We start from the raw sequence: 23160 nt of genomic DNA, 5'->3' as shown, positions 1-23160 counted from the left end.
GTTTGGTAAGCAAGGAGTGTGAGAGCAGAGGTCTAACAGTTGGTTCTCTTCTTCCACTGAGTGGGTCTCCAGTGGAACTTTGATTGGCAAGACTTGCGTGGAAAGAAAGCCCTTGCCCATGGAGCCATCTTAGCCATCAAATAAGGCCTACCTTATTTTCTGAGACAGGGTCTTTCTGAGACTGTGTTTTGTATTCATGGCTGGTCAACAAAGCTGCTGAAATGACTTGTCTCTGCCCACGCCCAGTGCAAAGGTAACAGGTGAGTTTTGTTTTGTTTTTAACATGGATGCAGGGGGTCTGAACTCAGGACCTCATGTTTGTACTTCCCGAGGACTTTGCCCAGTGAGCCAGCTGATGGGATTTCCCACAGGATGGATTATGGCTCTGGAAGTCAAGAGGACTTCCATACCTTTGGTCCTGCACTTTCAGGTCACAACATCAGTAATTTGTCATGGACTTGGATGGGGCAAGTGTTCCTGGAAGCCATCCCTACAGAAAATGAGCATCAGTCATTTCTCTGCACACAGAAGTGACTGCAAGCCACACCCACACATCCTATTCTGTCTTACTGCATTCCCAGCTCACTCCCCCTCAGCCAAGCCCCCCATACTCCTCAGACTCCCAGCAAAGGGTGACCGAGGACAGCATGGCTGGAAAGGGACAGATGTACTAACCAAATGCAGTTTAAAACATGCTCCCACGTGAGCATAGTGATACAGAGCCTCCCAAGGCCTTCAGGAAGCCTATGTGTACTGAGGGGCTGTGCTGTTTACATTTCACTAGCTTTCCATATGTCTTGGCTAGGCAGCATTTTGGAAATATTTAACTAGGCAACATAAACTATATCTACGAACAAGCTCTGAAACCTGGTCTTGTTCATGGTTCCATTTTGCTTTGGAATGACAAGCTGACCGGGAAGGACAATGCCCAGTGACATGGTTTGTTCTTTTTGGAAGAGAAGCCTGTGAAAGACTCCATTGTCGGTCATTGTCATCCAATGATGAGACCCTGAACATGTGTATAAGTGGGCACAGATGGAGCAGATGGACAGCAAGAATACTGGCCCTGGGACTAGCATAAGCCTTTCAGGGGGCTCCTGAACTCAGGAGACCTCAGGCTTGAACTGGGGTTTCTTAGTGCAGCAACTTCTCCATCTTCCAGGATGTCATGACCACTTACCGCCAGCAGATGGAGGGCTTGCCCATGTGAATGTTCTGTCGCCATCTGATGGCCAAAAGGAAACATTACACTTCTCATCCAGTCCAAGGAGACTCAACGCCTAGCAAGGGAATATTAAAGAAAGCACCTACTATGTGCACTGTGGACTGACCTTGAGAATACAATGAGTTATACCGCATCTCTGTTGAAGCTCAGAAAAATATTTTCCAAAGATTTCCTTTTCACTAGTTGATAAAAGGCTAGTACTTTCCCCACTCCTGGTTCCTCCAAAGGCACACTGCCAACAATATTCAGCGTTCTGCAAAGCCCTGGATAGGAGTGTTATGCTGCTTGCCTGACGATGCTTTCCTGTGGATTTAGGCTCTGCTACACAGCCAGCATCCCCTTTCCATTGCCTTGGGTCATCTCAGGGGCTAGGACATCTGCCCTTCTCCAAGTCTATGTATCAGGAGCAGGACCTGAGATTTGCGAGCACATTTAGACAGCTAAGGCCCAGAACGTCCTTGGTCCTAGAGCAGTGGCTGAAGGGGTGTTGGTCACCAAACTAGTGCGCCCCAGTTCTGAGCCTTGTAAAATTCACCTTGTGTGCCAGGGCCTGTTGGAAAACTGAATCTGAAGAGGCTGGATGCAGAAAGATGGGTAAATGCCATGGGCTTGATTTTTCCTCAACGTTATCTTTTCTAGGTGTAATGGTAGGTGGGAGGGAGCCTAGAGATGGGACTCAACACCTTGAACAGTAAGCACCTCTTCCATCACTGAACAGCGTCTCAGCCTCCAATTCCTTTGCTAGTTGTTCTTGCTACTCAATGTGAGTTCTAGAAGGACAGGCTTTCTGATTCATCATCCACTCCCCACAGACCCAGGCATGCAGGAGACTGCATTTCCTAAATGCTAAATGTGTGGACACTGCTTTCATTAGCTGCCTGATCCTTTTGGCTCTTCTCAGCTTCCAGTCTGAAGGGTCTGATTAGATAGGTAAGTTTTTGTTTGTGAGGGTCTGTGCGCCAGATCTGGCTTGGATCCCAGGCAGGACCAAGTCTCTTTCTCTCAGAAGCTTGGCCTGAGGACCTCAGGTTGGTCCTTGTCTTTGTCTCCCCTCCTGCCCTTCTCCGTGGTTCCTGTTCACATACGGACATGCCTCTCTAGAATGAGATTGATTCAGTGTTCTGTGGCCACGTGTCGATCTAGGCCTGGATTGAATGAGTCATGAAAGTGTCGCCTCATTCATTCACTGGCTCACAACATCTTTAGTGAATGTATACTCTGTGTCTACCCCCGTGTTCAGGTCTGAGAGGTCCGCAGCAAAGCAATACTTACCTTTAGGAAGCTGCCAACACAGTAAAGCAAGGCCAGCATTAAGCAAATAAGGCTGTGCTCCCCGATGTGTGCGTCTGAGTGCCGAGTGCACCAAGGAAATCAGCAGACTAGGTTTAGGTTATCATGGTGGATCCCCAGGGGAGATAAAGCCTATACATAAACCTAAGTGATGAAGAGAAGCTGACAGCTAGGTGGTGGGGGGAAAGAGGGGTGAGGGTCCCGCTGAGAACAGGAACAACGTGAGATCGCTTTCTAAGATCATGTTTATATCATAAGGAGAAGAGATGACAGCTGAATATTGAGAGTGTTGCTACATTGGATGAGGGGTTTACCGAGGCTCCATGTAGCTTAGAAGCAGCTTTGTAGGTTCAGGAACCGAACTTCTTCTCATTCAGAGGTAGAAGCACCGAGTTCAGCAGACTTACCTATCTAATCAGACCCTCACAGAACCAACAGGTGAGTAGCCTATGTTGCAAATTTTGCTAAGCATGCTGTGCGTACATCCTAATATGGGATGCGATGTGCATCTAATATTTTACTGTCATCTCTGCAAGATGACAACAAAGGCTTTGAAGCTTGTGTATTAAACTCACAGAGGTGTGATGATAAGAAGTTATCAATTTGTTAATTTACAGTTGCACTCAGCCCTAAATACATGCACACAGGAGCAAGGCTAAGAGGACTCAGTGGACTGCTTTTTCTTTGACAGCCGAAAACCAGCTCAGGGATGAGAGGCGGGCCAGAGGACGCCTGGGGCACGTCTTCAAGCTCTCATTGGACGGGATATCCGGAAAAACCCGGTCGAATCCTGGCTTGTCTTGGTTGGGTCGGCTGGTGGGATACGCCCTCGTCTCGCCCCTTTGTCCAACCCTCTTCATTTTAAATTAAAAAGCCCCCAGTTCTGTGTGGTGTAGCAAAATAAACAGTTGCGGCGACGCACTTCTTCCTGGAGGCCTTCGAGTCTCCATGATTTAAGGAGACGAGAAAGGTAAGGAGGACCGGAACAATTCCTTCGCGGAACCTTTGAGGTGAGGCCTCGCGGAGCCATTTGAGAACGGACCGCGGCGGGCTGGAACCAGACTAGTAGGCATGGCGGCGGCGGAGCCGGATGCGGACCCGAAGGCCGCCATCCCTGTGGACCTGCGGCGGGAACGGCGCTTGGTGTGCGTGGAGTACCCGGGCGTAGTACGTAACGAGGCCAAGATGCTACAGACCCTGGGCGGCGAGGAAAGCGTCTCTCGAGTAAGGAGCTGGGAAACTCCGGGACCGCGGGAAAGGAATCGTGTCTACTGAATGGGCGGGACCACCGGGCGGGAGAGCGGTTTCCGTGGCAACGGAGAGTTTAGGCAAGCTCTAGGACCTGTTGTGAACTAGGCGGTATTTTCTTTCTGTCCCCAAATGTGAGTAGCATGCTTGGCATCTATCCCAGGACAGTGAGCTGCTCTGACCTTATTGCTCTCGGCAGAAAACCGAGGCACGGGAGGAAAGAGAACTTTTCCACCACCTGTAGTTGAAACTAAAAGTGACACAATTCGCCGGCGTTGTATTATGTGGTTAGCACGTACAAAGTGCTCTCCCGCCCCCCCTTGGTTTTTTCGAGACAGGGTTTCTCTGTGTAGCCCAGGCTGACCTCGAACTCAGAAATCCGCCTGCCTCTGCTTCCCAAGTGCTGGGATTAAAGGCGTGTGCCACCACTGCCCGGCTTTTTTTTTTTTTTTTTCCTGAGACAGGGTTTCTCTTACAGCCCTGGCTGTACTGGAACTCTGTAGACCAGGCTGGCCTCGAACTAGAAATCCGCCTGCCTCTGCCTCCCGAGTGCTGGGATTAAAGGCGTGCGCCACCACGGGCCGGCATTTTTTAATTTTTATTTATTTATTTTTTAACATGCCACAGTCCTTTCAATCCCCAGGGCCGGAACTGACAACATCTGCATTTTACAAGTAAACAGGCCACATAACCACACAACAAGTAGTGGACCTAAAGTGATGCTCTGTGGAATCTTGGAATTGTTTCTTTAGAAATGATTTCCCTGAACATCTTAGCATAAGCAGATTCTGGCTCCTTCCGTTGATAATTCCACTCAGATTTCAGTTTGATACATGTATTACCTGTTCATGTATTACATTTATTACTTGGCCCTGGGGCTGTAAACCGAGCTAGGATCTCTCTTGTTTACCTCTGTACTAATATCTGTACAGATTCCCCATTTTATAAAAATTTATCAAGTATTTGGTTAAGTCCTAATGAAGCTGGGCAGTAGTGACCCACACCTTTAATCCCAGCATTACAGAGGCAGAGGCAGGTGGATCTTTGAGTTTAAGGCCAGCCTGGTCTACAGATCAAGTTCCAGGACAGCATGAGCTAACAAAGAAACTCTGTCTCAAAAGAACAAACAACAAAACGTCCTAATAATATCCTAGTGAACTAGATACTATTTTTCTTTCCTTTTTCCAGATAAGGGGGCAGGTAAGAAAGGCTAAGCCAGACATTGCTACTGGTATGACAGGAAAATGAATTCCAGCACAAATACAGTCTGAGCTGCTGCTCCACTTTTTTATGGGTGTGGATAAGAACTGATGGATGTTATGATATTGAGAGAATCCTTGTTCTCCCTTACCCCAGGGTTGCCTGATATAGACAGTCTTCCATTCTTACATTTTTCTTGGGTTTCTGAAGTCGTCCTAATGTGTCAGGCCATGGCTGGGCTCATCCCTGCTCTGGTAGGTCAGAACTGTGCGTTTTATGAGAAGGGTGCCTGAGGAATGAGGCTGCCGTTTTCAAGATTCTAACCTTATTTTTAGTTGTGTATCCAGGTGATTGTGAAAGCCAGAAGAGGGCGTTGGACCACTTAGTGCTGTGATTACAGGTGGTTGTGCACTATATCCAATGTTTGGGTGCTGGGAACTGAACTCCAGTCTGGAAACAGCTCCTAACTTGTGAGTCATCTCTCCAGCCCTCAGGCTTCTTTTAACTTTCATGTTTTCCCTAACTTGCTACTGAGCGCTTCCTGAAGGCCCCTATCCTGAGTACTGGGAGTCAGGAGTTAAACTTATGGGTGGCCAGTGGATTGCGCCAGTACACACTCTCTGTTCACACACACACAGCTGACACTCACTGCATGCCTCTTACCAAATGTGGGGCAAGCATCTGTTCACATGTAGGTGTTAGTACTTACCAGGAGTTAGGCACCACTGTTTTAATTTAATACTCGTAACAGTATCATATATGAGGTGGACACTATTCAGTGGGAGGGTGGGGGGTTGTTTGTTTCTTTTTTCTTTAAGAAGAAGGAACTGGGGCCTTGAAGGCTATTGGTAATAATAAGCAATGACTGCCAGAGACTATCAATTGAGTCCTGGAGCAGGTGGGTAGTTTTTGGCTTGGTTGGCCCTACCTTAGTCAGTCTGAAAGCTTCTGTCTATTCAGTAGTAAACAGGACAGTAACCCTGCCTGTGGTGTGGCACCTGCACTTGATAGGTGATGGATTTTACTTAATTAGCTGTTATCTCTCACTTTGTAACCTATTGGAAGGAGCCTCTTTGACTTCATTCTCTTTACTACTTAAACATGAATAAACTTGGGTTTAAAAATGAGTCCTAGCCGGGCGTGGTGTCACATGTCTTTAATCCCAGCACTCGGGAGGCAGAAACAGGCAGATTTCTGAGTTCTAGCCTGGTCTACAAAGTGAGTTCCAGGACAGCCAGGGCTACACAGAGAAACCCTGTCTCGAAAAACCAAAAAAAAAAAAAGAGTCCTACTTGCCCCACAGAATCAACTAAGCAGGGCTCACGGGGGCTCAGAGACTGAAGGGACAATCAGGGAGCTTGTATGGTCTGAGCAAGGTCCTCTGCATATATGTTATGGTTGTGTAGCTTAGTCTTCTTGTGGGATTCCCAACACTGGGAGCAGGGGCTGTCACTGAGTCTTTGCCTGCTTCTGGGACCCATTCCTCCTACTGGGTTGCCTTGTCCAGCCTTGATATGAGGGTTTGTTTGTACCTAGTCTAATTGCATCTTGTTATGCCATGTTTAGCTGATATTCCTGGAAGTTCTGCTCTTTTCTGAAAGGAGTTGGAGGAGTGGATCTTGGGGAGAGGGGAGGTGTGAGAGGGAGGAACTGGGAGGCCAGGAGGGAGGGAAACCAGCAGTCAGGATATCTGTACAGAGAAGACTAAATGAAAAGCGTTCGGTGGGAATGAAGAGCTGGCTGTGGAGCATGCGCCCGGGCCCTTCCTGCATCTCTGTCAGCTGCATTGTGGGAAGAGGTGCAGCGCTCTGTTGGGTGTTCAGCTGCTTACTGGGTCCCCCATCTCCCCTGGCATTGCTGCAGATCTACACTGACCCTACCAAGAGGCTCGAACTCTACTTCCGGCCCAAGGACCCATACTGCCACCCTGTGTGTGCTAACCGTTTCAGTACCAGCAGCCTGCTGCTCCGGATCCGGAAAAGAACAAGGCGTCGGAGAGGTGTCCTGGGAGACGAGGCCCACCCCCAGGTCACGTTCAACTTGGAGATCATTGGCATCATCTCCACAATTTACAAATTCCAGGGTAACTGTGACATCTCTAGCGGTATCGGGTGACTTCCGGGCTTCATGTGGAAAGTGGGGTCGGGTATGCCCCTGCCTGAACACAGCCACTTCCCATGGGAGAAGCAACCTCTTTAGTCAACAGTCCTTTACGGATTGTGAGTCCATGCCCTTTTATTCTCTTTCATAGTCTCTCTCTCTCTCTCTTTCTCCCTTTCTCCCTCTCTCTTTCTCTCCCTCCCCACCCCACTGAGACAGTGTCCTAGTTTGTGTTACAACAGCTGTGATAAAACACATGGCCAGACCGTTCATCAAAAGCAGTGAGGGACTGCTTTTCTGAAGGACCTGGGTTCAGTTCCCAGCAACCTCGTGGCACTCATGACAGTCTATAACTCTGGTTCCAGGGGATCTGACACCCTCACACAGATATACATTCAGGCAGAACACCAATGCACATGAAATAAAAAGAAATAAAAATTAAAGGAGAGAGAGGGAGAAGCTAGGGATCTAGAGTTCTGTGAGAAACCTTCCAATTTTAAGATAAACTGTTGTGTAGGGCCAGATCAAACTAGTGGTTGGATCTCCAGTGTGAGACAGCAGTGTTTTGGAACCTTTTCCCAAGCTGGCCTTAAACTCTAAGCCCACTGAACCTCTGTATCAGCCTCCCAAACAGTGCGATTGCAGCACTGTGACACTGTCTGCCTCCTCATCAAGCCGTGATGGCTGCTGGTTTCATCCCGTCTGACGTTTCCCCAACTGACTCCGGTTCCGTGCTTCCTTGGACTGGATGGCCAGTGTGATAGGCCCCTCATTCAGAGTGGGTTAGCATGTGCAGTAGTGAGTTTCCCTGTAACATTCTCACACAGGTGTGTCACTGTGTTTGTTCCTAGTCACCCACTCCCCAGGTGCCTCAGCTTCCCCGTGTCTGTGTGCTGGGACTGCAGAGCCAGCAATTCAGGAGGCTCTGGAGAAGGTTCACAGATATGGTGCCTATTAAAGACGGCTGGTTATAGCTGCTGCCCTAAGGGAAAATCTGAAGAGACTACTGAGAAAGGCGAATCCAAAGAGAAAAAAGGAGCAGGAGAGGAGTGTGAGGCCAGCCTTGGTTACAGGAAAATCATGTCTTAAACATGAGACAAAGGGAGACTAGGACCTCCACCCGGGTCCCTTGGGCTGGACAGTTAAGCACTTCATCCTGGGCGATGGGCCAGCAGTCCCTGCAGCTTGGTGCAAATACTGTCTTGGAAGCAGGGGTGCACTGTGGTTTATGGATTAGCTCCCTGGGCTTTACCCTGCTGGTCCATGGCTACCCGTCTCCCCCAGGCCACTATTACTGCACTAATTTGCACAGCCATCAGAGGGCGCTGCACAGCTCACTCCACACCTCCCTGAGAGGGTTTGGATGTCAGCACAGCAGCACCAGAGCCTGAGGGAGAGCGTGCCCTCTGTTCTCTTGTCTTTCCAGGAATGTCTGACTTCCAGTACTTGGCAGTGCACACAGAAGCTGGTGGCAAGCATGTTTCCATGTATGACAGAGTGCTCATGCGCAAGCCTGAGAAGGAGGAGTTCTTCCATCAGGAGCTACCACTCTACATCCCCCCACCCATCTTCTCCAGGCTGGACACCCCTGTGGACTATTTCTATCGCCCTGAGACACAGCACCGGTAGGCAGCCCCCAGGTTGTCTCTCACCCAGACCCCAGGGCAGCAGAAGAGCAGGAGTAACTTCAGAAGGGGAGTGTCCTAAGCAGTGGCCTGGTGATTCCCGACACACAGTGAGCTAGTGGGACTCCAGAGCACCTGATAAGACATGGTCTCTGGTTTTAATGCCCTGGTCACTACTGAGAAGCCTCTTTGGACCTTCAGTCACCATTAATGGCACTACCTATGAAATGCCATGTGCATCCATCCCATGCCAACCCAGGCCTTTTTGTCTCCTCTGTCCACCTCATGGTCTCCTGGGTCTTGTCCCAGCAGAGTTCATAGCTAGCTCTGTGATCCAGCCTGCCATCTCTCTGCAGAACCTCAGCTTGTTTGCCCCACTTGCTGTCTTCCTGTCTGCACACATGACTAGAGGTAGCTGCCAGCACTATCGAGCACTTACCTATATCTGCTGGAGCCTCCCTTTGAGCCCCAGCATCCTTGTTGGTTGTTCCTGAATCCTGCTCACTAAATATGAGCTGTGTTCTGAGTTTTGAGGATGGGCCTCGGGCATATCAGAGTCAGGGTGGGCATCTCTTGTCACAACTAAGACCACAAGCAACTCAAGTGAGATGAATAATTTTACACAATCTGGACAGAATGGAGCTGTTGGAAAGGCAGGTCCCAGGCATTGTCAAATGTGGGTTTTTCTCTGGAGGCATATGCACATTGGCACGGAGGGAGAAGAGTTCCTTTGTGTAAGAGCCAGGACTGACTAATGTAGAAGAAATTAATTTGAACATTCTCAATATGAGATTAATAATGCTCACCAGCTGTGGGGAAGTATGGAGCCAGCATTTGGCCTCGCCTCCCGGCAGTTTGCCAGTTCTCTGTCATCTCCATTTATAAAGGATGGAGATGAGACTTGAGGTATCCAGGCTGCTTGGGAAGCTCTGAGCCTGACCTGGCCCAATCCCTGAGCCTTCCTTGGTCTTTAGTCTCACACTGTTCTTACTGTTATGCTTGTGATGTTTAGAGAAAAGGTCTGTCTCTGTAGCCCAGGCTGGCCCAGAGCATATTGCAGCATCCAGGCTGGCTTCAGACTCACAGCCTCTCTGGCCTTAGCCTCCCAAGTGCTGGGGTCTTAGGCTAGCATCACCATGCCTGCTACCTTTTTTAAATTACACACACGAAGACAGCCTTTCTTGTTGTGTTGTACACTTCCCAGGGCAGCACTTTGGCTGGCTTTGTTCTCTCCTATAACCCTGGGCCAAGTGCTGCCAATTGCTGGGACCCAGTGGAGGGAGCCTTGGGAAGCAGGTCAGCACACAGATAAGCCAGAGATGAAAGCAGCTTGAAAGCCAGCCTGTGGTTGGTCTCCGGTGTTCCTTGAGGAGATTCTGTTGGCTGTGCGCCGTCTTCAGAAGGTTGCGCTCAAGTGCTGACTGCTGACGTGGCACATGGTAGGTTCTGTGCTGTGACAGGGCACCTGCTGGAACAGATACTGTAGTGTAAAAACAAAAGGTAGTATGAGCAAGAGCAGAGGCCTGAAATGGTCCAGAAGGTGGCCAGGATGGCCATGAAACTCCGCATAGAGTCCTGTGGTGACCCAGGCTTGGAGCTTGGTGCCAACAGATAACATGGCAGGGAGGCGTTGTCCTGGGTTGGATGTTGGGAAGCAGGGCAGAATGTGAGACCGTGGGTGAGTGCATTAACTACATTGTGAATGGCGGGGGTCTGGAAGGCCGTGAAGGAGCTGGCTGCAGAAAAGAGTGATGGAGGAACGAGACAAAGTGTTCAAAGCTGGGGTGTGTGTGTGTGTGTGTGTGTGTGTGTGTGTGTAGGGGCTGGGGGGATTGATTGATTGATTTGGACCTGGCCTGGCTTTTAAAACCTCAGTTCACCCCGCAATGGTATACTTACTTCCTCCAACAAGGCCACACCTCCTAATCATTCCCGTCTTTCTCAGAAGGTTTCACCTCTGGTGATAATCATTCAAATGTGTGAGTCTATGGGGTCCATTTTAATTCAGGGTTATGATTCCTAGGCTGTGGCAGCAGGCTTAGGTCTCATCCCAAAAAGTATATTGTTCCCTGCTTTAGAAAACTGCTGTGAGCAGGATTTGGTGGTGTATGCCTTTAATCTCAGCACATGGAACACACACACACACCACCGTGCCTGGCTGCCTCATTGCTTTTTCAGAGTTAAATTTCTGATGTGTTTTTCCTCTCACAAAATAATTGACACCTGTAGTAGGAAGAACACTATGCAGAAGACAGTAAAGCCCCTGGGCTGCACTCTGCACAGAGGGACTGGTAGGCAGCTGTCCACACTTCTGGAGTAGGCCATGGCGTGGGGCCAGCTGTCTTTGGGCCCGTGGGTATGACCCTTTTTCTTCCTTATGTGATTGGGCAGATTCCCAGCACACGGAAAGAACCTGCCTTTCTTCCCAGGCACTGTTGATTTTGGGGGCATTGTTGGCTAGCCAGGGGGAGGAGGGCCTGGGTGTTGGGTGTTGGGTGTCCTGTAGGCTGGGGTTGCAGAGGTGAGGCTGGCAGGGTGTTGAGCCCCTTCTGCTCCTACCAGCAACTCTCCACAGATTTAGGGTCACTGTGGTCAGTAGAGCTAGCCAGAGGCAGCCATGACGCCCTTCCCTGACGCTCTCTCTGAAATGAAGGCCAGCCACATCTTGAGGGTGTTGGGGGCTCGGGGAGAAAGTCTTTAAAGCAGGATAGTGTTCAAAGCTGGTGTGTGTGTGTGTGTGTGTGTGTGTGTGTGTGTAGGGGCTGGGGGGATTGATTGATTGATTTGGACCTGGCCTGGCTTTTAAAACCTCAGTTCACCCCGCAATGGTATACTTACTTCCTCCAACAAGGCCACACCTCCTAATCATTCCCGTCTCCTAATCATCCCGTACCTGGGATGGATCCTGAAAGACACATTTGGAGAAAAGCAGACTTGACTCCTTGTTTCATATTTGTTTGCCAGTGTGCAAAACACTTGTTATTGGTTGTTGACGTTTACAGTTGATATGTACTCATGGAGAAAAATAGGGTAAAGTGCAGACTGGATGAGGCTGAGCAGGATTGCTTGAGCCTAGGAATTCCTGACGAGACGCATTCATAGCAGCAGATTGTTTTTGTAAAAGGGTAAAGGGGCTAAGAGGTGGCTCAATGGTTAGGAGCATTTATTTGTTGCTCTTCCAGAGGACCAGAGTTTAGTTCCCAGCACCCACATCAGGTGGCTCACAACTTCTGGCCTCCTCAAAACCCACACACACATTGCATAAACATACAGACACATACACATAAAGACAGGATGAGTGTGGGGATGGACTTGTGGCATCCTGGATAACACTTGCAGTGCTGTGGGACAGGGCTGGTGTCGGGGAAGCACAGGCCTATGTATGGCAGTACTGCTGAAGCCCAGTCTCTGAGTGCTGTTGCTGACAACTACCCTTAAAGAGTTAGGGAGTTGCTGTAAGTGCTTCAGGAACCATCCACCAGGGCAGGCTCTGTGCTGGTACATACACAGAATGTGTGTGTGCGCACACATGCGTGTGTGTGTGTGTGGAGGGGGGGTTGGTTGGTTATTTATTATATGTAAGTACACTGTAGCTGTCTTCAGACACTCCAGAAGAGGGTGTCAGATCCCATTACAGATGGTTGTGAGCCACCATGTGGTTGCTGGGAATTGAACTCAGGATCTCTAAAAGTGGTTAAGACAGTGCTCTTAACCACTGAGCCATTTCTCCAGCCCGCAGCCAGGCATCTTGGGGCTAAGGCCCAGCTCCTGACAGATGTTGGACACATTTACTAGTCTGAGTAGCCTCAAGTATTTCCTCAGAAACTCCTTCCTTGAAGGACCATTTTGAGAATTAAGTGATTCCTGTAAGTAGGCAGAGTCCATGACCCTGTCCACATGCAGCTGATGGGCATGTGGATGCTGTGCGGCTCTGCGCTGGGTGGCTGGGGTTGGGCAGTGTTAGATGTGGATGGTGCTAGATGAAGTTTCTGTTGAGAGGCCACCAGCCTTCAATGGTGCCCCTTCCCATGTACTAAGCTCTAAGACTTAGGGCCTTGCCCTCCTTCAAGGCCACTGGCCCCAGGGTTTCCCTGAGCCATCGCAGGCAGTTATAAGCCCTCTCACCCTTGATGGTAGCCTAAGGGCATGTGATTTTCCAGTAGGCAGTGCTGGGAGTCCCCTCCACTGACTCCAGAGAAAGGCACATGGGTATGGTCTACTGGTGAGACCTGCTGGATTCTTTGCCCACCTGGCAGGCCTGTGCCTCAGATGGTAATCTAATTGTCTATGTCTCTACCCACAGAGAAGGCTATCATAATCCCACCATCTCAGGGGAGAACCTGATTGGACTGAGTAGAGCCCGGCGCCCCCACAACGCCATCTTTGTCAACTTTGAGGACACTGAGGTTCCTGAACAGCCTTTGGAGGCTGCAGTCCAGACATGGAAGAAGGCCTGCACCAATCCCATAGATCAGAAGGTGGAAGAGGAGCTGAGGAAGGTGAGGCTGATGCCCCCTAACCTGCTGCATACTGCACCATCAAGGCTGGTTCCACTTGTTCTAGCGCTGGCTGGTTAGCACAAGAATGTTAACCTCAGCTGTTACATCTAAAAGCTGTCTCAGAAGCTAGGCTTGGTGGCTCAGCCTATGACTCCAGGAGCAGGGGTAGTTGGCCGGCAGAGTGAGATGGGGGCTTGACAACTAGACAAAGTCATGTAAGTAAAATAAAGAGGGCTGGGAGACACTGTGCTGGGTCAATGCTGTTTGGAACGTGCGAGGCTGAGTCCTCAGGACCTCACAAGTCCTGCATTTCCAAAGTTGAAAACAGTCCCTAGAGTTTTTTAAAAGTCCCTTTGGGTGCCAGAGATGGGTTGTTGCTGGGATGTGGCTTGAATATGGAGCTGGGTCTAACAGCTTGTGCAGAGCTATTACTTGTAACAAACACACAGAAACTGGCCATGTGCCGGGCTATGGTGCCTTCACCCTGAGTGTAGCTGGAAACACGTCACAGGACACTGCACTACCTTCTGGCTTCCGGAGCTCTGTGACAGTGGCTGGATCTCTGCTGGGTCCACAGTCCTAAACAGTGGGTTCTATGGGGCTTTCTGTGCTGAAGCTAAAGTGACACCCTATTCAAGCACTGGGTCCTTCAGAGACTGCAGCCCTCACTGAATGGCAGTGGTCACCTGAGGCTTCCCCGTGGCTCATCTTTGTTCTGGCTCACAGTGCCTTGGACCGCCACCCCTTCACCTCCAAAAGTCCCATCTGCAGAGCTTGCCTTCTGGTTAGGAATAACTGGGGCTCTGGGGTTTCAGCACCTGCTTGCTCAGCCCTGGTGCTCCATTGTACTGTGAGCCATGAAGGCCGGGGACTACATGGTCACTTGAGGACCCCACACTGCACAGTTGCTCTTGCATGTCCGAGATGTATACTCCATGCCTCTAAGGGGTTGGGTAGGGAGGAAAGGTTAGGAATGACTGGCCGGTGTGGTAGGTTCCAGACATACAGGGACAGCTGATGGGAGAAGCCAGTCGCTGTTGGCGTTCATCTCAGACTCTGTCCTTGACTCTCCCCAGCTCTTTGACATCCGTCCTGTTTGGTCACGAAATGCTGTCAAGTCTAACGTCAGTGTCCATCCTGACAAGCTTAAGATCTTGCTTCCCTATATGGCTTATTACATGGTAAGTCTCATCTCACCTGCATCCTAGCCATGGCAACAGAAGGCATATGTACTTCCTGGCATCCCTGGCACCTGGCACCTTACAGAGCTAGGAAGATGGCCCAGTGGGTAAAGTGCTTGCTACACCGGCTTAAGGATCCCTAGCATCCATGTGGCAGCATGTGCCTGTAACCCCAACACTGAGTAGGTGAGAGTTGGGCAGGTCCTGGTACACATGCACGCGCACGTGTACACACACACACACACACCAAGACATGGACACAAAAAAGAAACAAAGATTTCAAAGCCCCCAAGTCCACCACAACCTTCTAATCTGGCAGTGTGCAGATGACTTTAAAGGAAGAATTCCGTGAGGCATAGGTAAGCCTTCTGTGCATATGATGACGTAGTGAGGATTCCTGAGGGCCTGGCACTGGGTGAGGCTACATATCACTGCCTTCATTTGCCTCTGAGGGAAAGTAGGACTCAGGGCGTTGACATGCCATGTCTTGGTTCTGTAGCCAGTGAGTGGCAGAGCTGAGGCCCAGAGCCCAGGCCTCTTAGTGACAGCACTTCTCACCTCAACTCCCCATGCTGTGTTGAGCTTGGTGGAAGAAGTCCATTCATGACTCCTCCCAGGAGAGGATAGGGGTTGGGGCAGGGGCAGGGCTGGTACAGAGCTTCCAAAAAATTGAGAAGAAAGGGGGTCCTATCTGCCAAGGGGAGCCAGCATAAACCATGACCTTAGAGATTGATGATGGGCAGAGGCACTGTTGGACTCCTTCTCTCACTGAACATGACTTCCAATTCTACTGCAGTGCTCTTTATGGAAAGGACAGTTGTCACAGAAACTCCTGATCCCACTTTATCCCCATAGAACCCCATCAAAGGGTGGGGTCTAAGGCCATGTTTCAGAGCCTGCTACCTCACTGTAGGGCTTGGTTCCACCTACGTGCTAGAGGCCTCACACTCAGTACTTTTGGTCTCCAGATAACAGGCCCGTGGAGAAGCTTGTGGATTCGATTTGGCTATGACCCTCGAAAACACCCAGATGCCAAGATTTATCAAGTCCTTGATTTTCGAATCCGCTGTGGAATGAAATACGGTAAAATTAAGTTTTCTGTCCTTGTCTCTGTGTCCACTATTTCTAGCATTGTCCTTACCAAAAAAACAAAAAAAAAACGTATGTGTATGTATCTGTGTGTTGAGTATCAGCACATGTGTGCAGGAGAGAGAAACAAGAGTCAGCTGTCGGGCCAGGCGTGGTGGTGCACGCCTTTAATCCCAGCACTTGGGAGGCAAAAGCAGGTGGATTTCTGAGTTCGAGGCCAGCCTGGTCTACAGAGTGAGATCCAGGACAGCCAGGGCTACACAGAGAAACCCTGTCTCGAAAAACCAAAAAAAAAAAAAAAAAAAGGATGTCAGTGTTCGAGAGCTGCTAGATGTGCCAGTGTCCATCCCTCCTGTAGGTGGCAGATGGAGCTGGCCACCCATTTCCTTCTGACACATGGCCCTTGCATGTAGGTTATGGCTCCAGGGACATGCCTGTTAAAGCGAAGCGTAGCACGTACAACTACAGCCTGCCCATCACCGTCAAGAAGACATGTGAGTGGCTGCATCGGGACATGCATGGGAGGTGGGCATTTGGACCACAGGTCTGACGGGTGATCCCACTCACGCCACTGCCTTGCTTCCATGCAGCCAACCAGCCTGGCACCATGCATGACCTGAAGCAGGGCCTGGGCCCATCAGGAACTGATGGCCCACGGAAATTGACCTACAATAAATACAAACTCAAGGTGAGGTCAGGTGGGGGCGATGGAGTGTCACTGCAGGGCTGGGCACTTCTGAGTGACCCTGGGAAGTGTTATTAACTGACTTAGCTTTCTCCCCACCAAGTGCCTTTGTATTATTCACCCCTCAGGGCCCTCCAGAAACAAAGGCCATCTACCCACGGTCATGGGGAACTAGGGCCATCTGGGCAGAGGTGGTGGTGACAAGTCCTGGAGAGGGAAATTTGACTACAGCAGATGTGTGCAGCTGCCCCTGAGGAGCCTGGCTCCCTGAGGCCTATAACTGCTGCTGGGATGGGCGGGGGGGGGGGGGGGGTGGGTGGTGGTGGCAGACATAGACATGAGCACAAGCCAAGCCAGAACATCTGGGGACCAGCTGTGGGGTGAAATGCAAGATGGGATGCACACAGCCTTCCAGGGCTCACGTTTTCATCAGCACCACCCATCAGGGGCTAGCACATGCCAGTGCTTCTCATGGCCCCTCCATGGTCCTGGGAGAGGCCAAGTTGGTGTCTCTATCCTGCAGTTCCTGCTCAAGTAGCTGTGTCAGAAAATTTAAGTTGATCAGAGACAAGGTGACATGTAGGGAGACAGCTTTCTCCTAGGGCCATTGTGCCTTGGCTACTAGTGTCTTGGGGCCTTGTCTTTGACTCTAGGGCTATATTCTAAGTAAAAAAAGGAGGAAATGATATATTAAACCCTGCCTTCCCCCCAAAAAGCAGCCAACGGAGCATGCAGGGTCCATAGAGTGACTGAGTAGAAACAGATGTTGAGGTGCCCGTCATCCAATTCCTTTTGGAAGGTGCAGCAGACAGAGCCCAGCATGGGTTAAAGGTAGTCCATACTGTAGACTAAGGAAGGCCTGACTGCCTCAACCCCCCAGCACCTCCTGTGGAGTGAGAGCCTCCTCTCTCCACATCTGCTGGCCACCCTGGGCCTGGGGACAAGCCAACCCCTTAGACTTCCATGAAAGCCACAACATGGGTATCCCCAGCACTGTTAGACCTCGGGTACTCTGCAGCCATCCCATCTCTTCCCTCTTTTTCTCAGGATTCGGTCTACATCTTCCGGGAAGGGGCTCTGCCACCCTATCGACAGATGTTCTACCAGCTGTGTGATTTGAATGTGGAGGAGTATGTATGAGGGGTCCTGTGCCCAGGGATGGGTGACCCCTGGATTCTGGGCTAGCACTGGCTCAGGAGTAGTGTTCTCTGCAGCTCTTCCTGCAGCTGAGCTCTTAAGGAAGACTTGGCCACTGGGAGTTGGGTGTAGCCCTGAGTCTTGCTGTATGTGGGCTGTAAGGCTCATGGCAACAACCACAGGCTTGCACTGTGCCCTGTAGAAAGCAACCCTGCTTGCTAGTAGCAGTTACTCCCTGATCCTAATCCTGGACACCTTCAACCCATTTGTTCTCAACCATGGCTAAACACCACCAAGAGTGGGCAACAGCACTAATGGGAACAAGGCAGCATGTGGGACCTAGAGAAAGACTGACTGTAGCAGGAGAGTGCCTCTGGGGATACATCCAGCTTAGTGGGTTTTTTTTTTGGGGGGGGGGTGCTATTCAGAGACTGCAAAAGTTAGGGAACCTGCTGGGAGCTCTTCATTATCCACTACCTCTGAGACCTCTGTTTGAGCATTGTTTCCTAAACAGTCTCCCACTGGCATCCTGCCCATAGACATGTGTTAGAACTATCCCATGAGCCAGCACACATGAAGCCACACTCTGAGGCTCCAGATAAGCTCTCCCCAAACCCCATCCCTGGACACCACCCACTCAGCTTCCTCTGCCCACAGGTTGCAGAAAATTGTTCACCGAAACGATGGGACAGAGACTGTGTGCACAGAGAGAGATGGGTGGTGCCTCCCCAAGACCACAGATCACCTGAGAGACACCATGTCACTCATGATTCTACAGACCATCCGCTCTGAGAGGCCTGGTGAGAGCCACTTGTGCAGGGAAGCCTCAGACCTATTCGAAACCGGTCTGACAAAAGCTGGCAAAAAGCTCCAGAGAGCCTCAAACTATCCGTGGTGGGAGGGGGTCTGTGAGCCAGGACTCAGCCGTGACACTAAAGAGTGCAGACAAGAAGGAAGAAATGCTGCCTCCTAGTACAGGAAGGCCAGCTCTGCCCATCTCTCCCCTGGGGCTGTGTGGCTCCGTGGCTCCTTTCTCAGAGCCTGGGCTCGCTCCTGGGGACACAGGAAAGTGAGGTACTTGCTAGGCTGGGGTCTCCAAGGGGCCCTGAAGAGCAATGCAAAGCTCTTGTAAAGGACTCCTTCCGAGCTGGGTAGCAGGCATCTGAGTAGAGCAGGCTTCCTGGCTGTTTGAGGTGTAGGCTTCACCTCTTGGGACCCCAGTCAAGGCTTTGAAGCTTTTCTGGGAATTATGGTGTATGCCCCCTCAAGGTGCAATGGGCCCCAGGCTGCTCATGGTTCTCCCCAGAAAATGGGTTCAAACATGCCTACTAGGCTCCCTGCCTGTCCCCATCCCTGTCCCCACCCCCACCCTCATGCTCTCCTTCGTGGCAGATTCATTGCTAGAGCCTGTCACAGTGAAGGGACTCTAGGGCTGCCTAGGAAGCCTGTGTTGGAACACAGCCTTCTTTCCTTCGTGTACAGCTCTTTTCTCCAACACAGGTAAGGCTGATCGTGGGAAAGAGCAGCTGATGTTTGAATCTGGAGAGGAAGAGGAGGAGGAGGAGGAAGAGGAGGAAGAGGAGGAGGAGGATTTCAAGCCCTCAGATGGGAGCGAGAATGAGATGGAGACAGAGATTCTGGATTACGTGTGAGGAAGCGCTGTTCCCAGGCAACCAGGTGAGAGCAGCAGCCATCCTCACAAAGCAGCAGAATAGGGTCATGGTAGTGAGGACGGCCCTTGAGGCTCCTCCCAAAGCTGCTGTCCTAACAAGAGGTCCTGGCTCTGGCTGTGTTCTGTGCTTGGTGCTGTCTTGTGCCCTGGGTGGAGGACAACCCTATTGCCGTGCAGGTGACCCAAGGTAGGTGTGGTAAACCATGGCACCCATCCTGGCAGGGGGTTTGTGAATCTAGTGACAGAGGGCCTGAGGAACTTGGCTAGCCAGACCACCCTTTGGTTTGGGCACTGTCTGGGGTAGCCTTGGTATAAGCCAGCCCAGCCCTGATTGTCCTGTATATCAATTTTCCTGGATGGGGGGGGGCGGTAAAATTGGGAGTGTTTCCTCTTGCCAGGGGCTCTAACATCTCATTTGTTCCTTCCCTCATTCAGGACATGCTGGCGAGTCATGATGGGACAGTTGGGACAGGCTTGTGCCCCCATCCAGGCAGTGAGATGAGGATACTGGGCAACCCCAGGCTGTGCTCAGCCTGACTTCACCAAATGGACCTGAAAACACCCCGTCTCACATCTTCCTTTTGTCTCTGTCAAGCGGACATCCATGGAAGGTCCCTGGGTGTAAGCCCCAGAGCAGCAGCGCCACTTCCTGAAGGGTGCTGCGCCAGAGATGGGCCATTGCCTTGTGTCTCTGTGTGGCCTCTGTGCCTTGAACAGCCTGGTGCACACAGTCAAGTCACAGCAAATCCAAAGCCAAATGCCTCGAGCCAGCCGAGATTGAAGATCCATTGTTTGATTTGGGTCAAGTGAGCACTCCTGGGAACTTCCCAGTCTTGCATGGAATCAGACAGACCGACCCTGTGTCCCCGCTGACCCTGCTTCCTGCTGCTTCAAAGAATGCTCAGCCCTGAGGCAGGAAGTAGCTCTTCCAAAAGGCTAGCCAGCCTTGCCTGTCCCCATAGGACTTCTTTCCTGGTGACTGCCAGGAAGCTTCAGCTGGGCGTTTTCTCACTTCTAGTTGCTGCCCATCCTGGTTCTTGGGGAGGAGACCAGGGTTCTGATCCCATGTACCCAGGAATGCTTTGACTCTGGATGTGAGGAGGTTCTGAGTGAGGGCCCCGTGCCCTCTGGAGGCCTCACTTACACAGAGCCCAGGGCGATGGCCATTCCTGCCATAGGTTGGACAGACTAGAAGGACTTCCTGAAGTCTAGCCACACTTGGCAAAGTATTGTAACTGTCCTGAATTCCCATGTAAATCAAAGTGCTTTTGGTACAATAAATATAAAACTCCCCCAAAGCCAGCACTGGTGTTTGATGCCCTGGTCACCTGGCATATGAGTCACAGCACTGAGTCTTGTTGCATAGTGCACCCTGTATTGATTTGTTTTTGATTTGTGTTTTGCTGGGTGTGTTTGAGAAAAGGCCACTTGTCTCCACAGAACAAAAGCACTTTGTGGCACTTGCTAGCCAAGATTCTCGAGAAGTGGAACAGTTAGCACTTATTATAAGCAGTTGGCTCTCAGTTAAGGTACAGGTCTACAGTCTTCAGGGCATGGTATAGGATGGAGATTCAGAGAAGGGCTGCAGTTGAATACAACCTGCTGGCTGCATACTCCCACCCCTACCCCTGCTGCCTTCCAGCCCTGCAGCAGGCTGTGCATGAAGCACCTCCGCTCGGAGGTGAGGCAGCACCAACTGACTTCAACAACATTTCATCAAGAAGCAAAACATCCACCGGGCGTGGTGGCACACACCTTTAATCCCAACACTCGGGAGGCAGAGGCAGGTGGATTTCTGAGTTCGAGGCCAGCCTGGTCTACAAAGTGAGTTCCAGGACAGCCAGGGCTACACAGAGAAACCCTGTCTCAAAAAAAAAAAAGAAAAAAAAAAAAAGAAGCGAAACATCTGTGATACCTGACCAAGTGGTTTAGAGGTTGTTGTTGGGTGGTTTTTTGTTTGTTTCTTTTGAGACAGGCTCTCTGTGTCCTGGAACTCACTGTGTGGACCAGGCTAATGTTGAACCCATAAAGATCCTCCTGCCTCTGCCTCTTGAGTTCTGGGATTAAAGATGTGCACTACCATGTCCACTTTGGCCAAATAATGGTACCATATTGGTCAGGTTAATACATGAAGCTGACCACCATCCTCAACACGATTCCTAGTGATTGCTAGTCCTTTCCAGCGCCCCCACCCTGGCCTCTGAAGACACCCACACACACTCCAGCGACATACGTGTACACACAGTTGATAAATTAGACCAAGTACATGACAAAGTTGTGAGACTACTTAGGTCATCTAAGCCTCTGCTCTTTGTCTTTGGGGTGAGTTCTGCAGGCTGGTGTCTGAAGGGCGCTGTGCTCACTCACCCAGGCCACTCGCTGACCCACGCTGGGCCCACTGCATCCTGTAAGCTGTCTCCTGGGAACTGCAGACACTGCCCTTGCCATGCCAAGCACTCTGGCAACAGCAGGCCTGGCCTGAGTGGTGGCAGTTCTGCTTGGCGTGTTATCAAGGTTGCTGGGCTTTGCTTCTTAGGAAACATTTTCTCTTGAACCCATCCACCTGCCCCTCAAACCCTTTAAAATTCCTCACCTATGTCCCAGTGTATCTGTGTTGGTGGGGCTTGTCGTCTTTGTGGTCCCTCTGTCAGTCTGCTTTGCTGCCTTCAGCCCAGACTTTGAGGAGACTGTAGGCTCTGAGCACCCAGCTGTGGCCCTGGAATCAAATTTATCCAGTGTCAGCAGCAGGCCAACACTACCGGGCTGTGTGACAGAGATGTATCCTTGTGGGTGTGTCACTGCAGAGTCACTTCATTGCTGAGGCGTGGACATGGGGGCTCTCCTTCTTGACCAAGCTGGGTACAGAGTAGCCACTTGTATGCCCACGGCCCCATGCCTTGTCTCAAGCCCGCACTCCCCAGTACAGAACTGCCTTTAGCTCTGGTTCTCAGAATCACACCCAATGTGTTTCCTGCTACCCCACCTCTGCTGTGTTCCAGCTTCCTCCTGCCCCCACCCCCACTCATCTGCATACCTACTGTGCGCCATGGAAACCTGCACACTGGATTGGGCAGGGCACACCAACACACTAGTGGACGTAGATCTGTACACACACACACACACACACACACCTGCTCTGGTACAAGTGGAGCTATGATCTGAGCTGGGAACTTGGGTTCCCAGAGGGGAGGGGCTGCTGGCCTGGGAAGACTTGGCTATGCCTGACTAGCTGCGGTGCCTTCCAGGTGTCTATCCAAGGCAGCTGAACACCTTAAAGGGAGCCTCTTCAGACTTGGTTTATGACCTGGCGTCAGGATAACCTTTTCCCGGTAGCTAAGGGACACATCCCTAAGATGGTGGCCTATTCTCTGATGACCTCTTTCTGGCCTTTACCTCCAGGTCCAGTCCTTTCCCCCCCCCTCCCTCTGTCATTCTGTGCCTCCATTCCTTCTGGGCTTTGTCTCTTTCTGCCTGGTATTCTCAGGGAGCCCTATCCACCCCTAGTGAGGCTCAGACATGAAACACTACCCTTTCTCTGAAGAGGCCACCAAGCCCTGGTAAGTGAGCCATGCCAGGTTTGGCTCAGGGAGCTCACCTTCCATCTGTGCCACTATGTCCTCCCCTGCCAGGGCAGCCTGCACTGCCCCATACCCTAGTGCATTACTTGGGTCCTCTCTCTCTCTTCTCTCTCTCTCTTCTCTCTCTCTCTCTCTCTCTCTCTCTCTCTCTCTCTCTCTCTCTCTCCTCTCCCCCCTCCCCTCCCCTCCCCCTCCCCCTCCTCCTCCTCCTCCTTCTTCTCTCTCTCTCTCTCTCCCTCTCTCTCTCTCTCTCTCTCTCTCTCTCGCGCGCGCGCGCGCGCGCGCGCACGCAGGAGTCCTTCATAGATTCCCCACTGAGATAAGGGGCATTCAGTACCTCAAGATGAAGCCCACCCATTTTTCTGAAGGTGACACTAACTGAACCCTGATAAAACAGGGTTCTATGCGGAACACCCAGCCAGAGTTGGCCCTGGGAGGCACCCCCTCGACAATATCCATGCCACCTGCCTCTGCTCCCAGGTGGGCAGTAACCCACACAGGTGCACTGTGGGCACCACTCCGGATGCTCAGGGCCAGCCTGACCTGGGAAAAAATGGACCATCCCACACCTGTGTGTCTGTGTATACATGGTATGCACACACATGACCTTGGCCCCAGCTCCATAAATACT

The 23160-nt window shown here is 51.1% G+C and overlaps 1 protein-coding gene across 4 annotated transcripts; it reads left to right on the top strand.

Annotated features, from left to right (window-relative positions):
• The first annotated feature begins 3284 nt into the window (after positions 1-3284).
• Gtf3c5 (general transcription factor IIIC, polypeptide 5) lies at positions 3285-20319 on the top strand. Of its 4 annotated transcripts, none has more exons than NM_148928.3 (12): positions 3285-3739; positions 6827-7046; positions 8490-8688; positions 12992-13187; positions 14264-14368; positions 15337-15451; positions 15871-15951; positions 16048-16145; positions 17190-17272; positions 17937-18079; positions 18780-18956; positions 19387-20319. In NM_148928.3, the coding sequence occupies exons 1-11, from the start codon at positions 3587-3589 to the stop codon at positions 18929-18931; spliced, it is 1545 nt and encodes a 514-aa protein (NP_683730.1). In that variant the 5' UTR covers positions 3285-3586; the 3' UTR covers positions 18932-18956; positions 19387-20319. The 4 variants fall into 4 exon arrangements, with proteins under 4 accessions (NP_683730.1, NP_001277413.1, XP_017174742.1 ...); NM_001290484.1 differs by having other exon boundaries at positions 18762-18956; XM_017319253.2 differs by lacking the exon at positions 3285-3739 and adding an exon at positions 4395-5433 and having other exon boundaries at positions 19387-20075.
• Positions 20320-23160: the final 2841 nt, after the last annotated feature.

Source organism: Mus musculus, chromosome 2 (assembly GCF_000001635.26).
Source record: "Mus musculus strain C57BL/6J chromosome 2, GRCm38.p6 C57BL/6J".
Lineage (NCBI taxonomy): Eukaryota > Metazoa > Chordata > Mammalia > Rodentia > Muridae > Mus > Mus musculus.
Note: the sequence above shows the minus strand (reverse complement) of the source record. Positions and strands in the feature narration are given on the sequence as shown.

Coding starts and splice junctions, on each gene's coding strand:
- Gtf3c5 (NM_001290484.1), top strand. CDS start 3,587: ATGGCGGCGGCGGAGCCGGATGCGGACCCGAAGGCCGCCATCCCTGTG. Junction 14,369..15,336: donor CCTATATGGCTTATTACATG/GTAAGTCTCATC, acceptor TTTGGTCTCCAG/ATAACAGGCCCGTGGAGAAG. Junction 15,952..16,047: donor CATCACCGTCAAGAAGACAT/GTGAGTGGCTGC, acceptor GCTTCCATGCAG/CCAACCAGCCTGGCACCATG.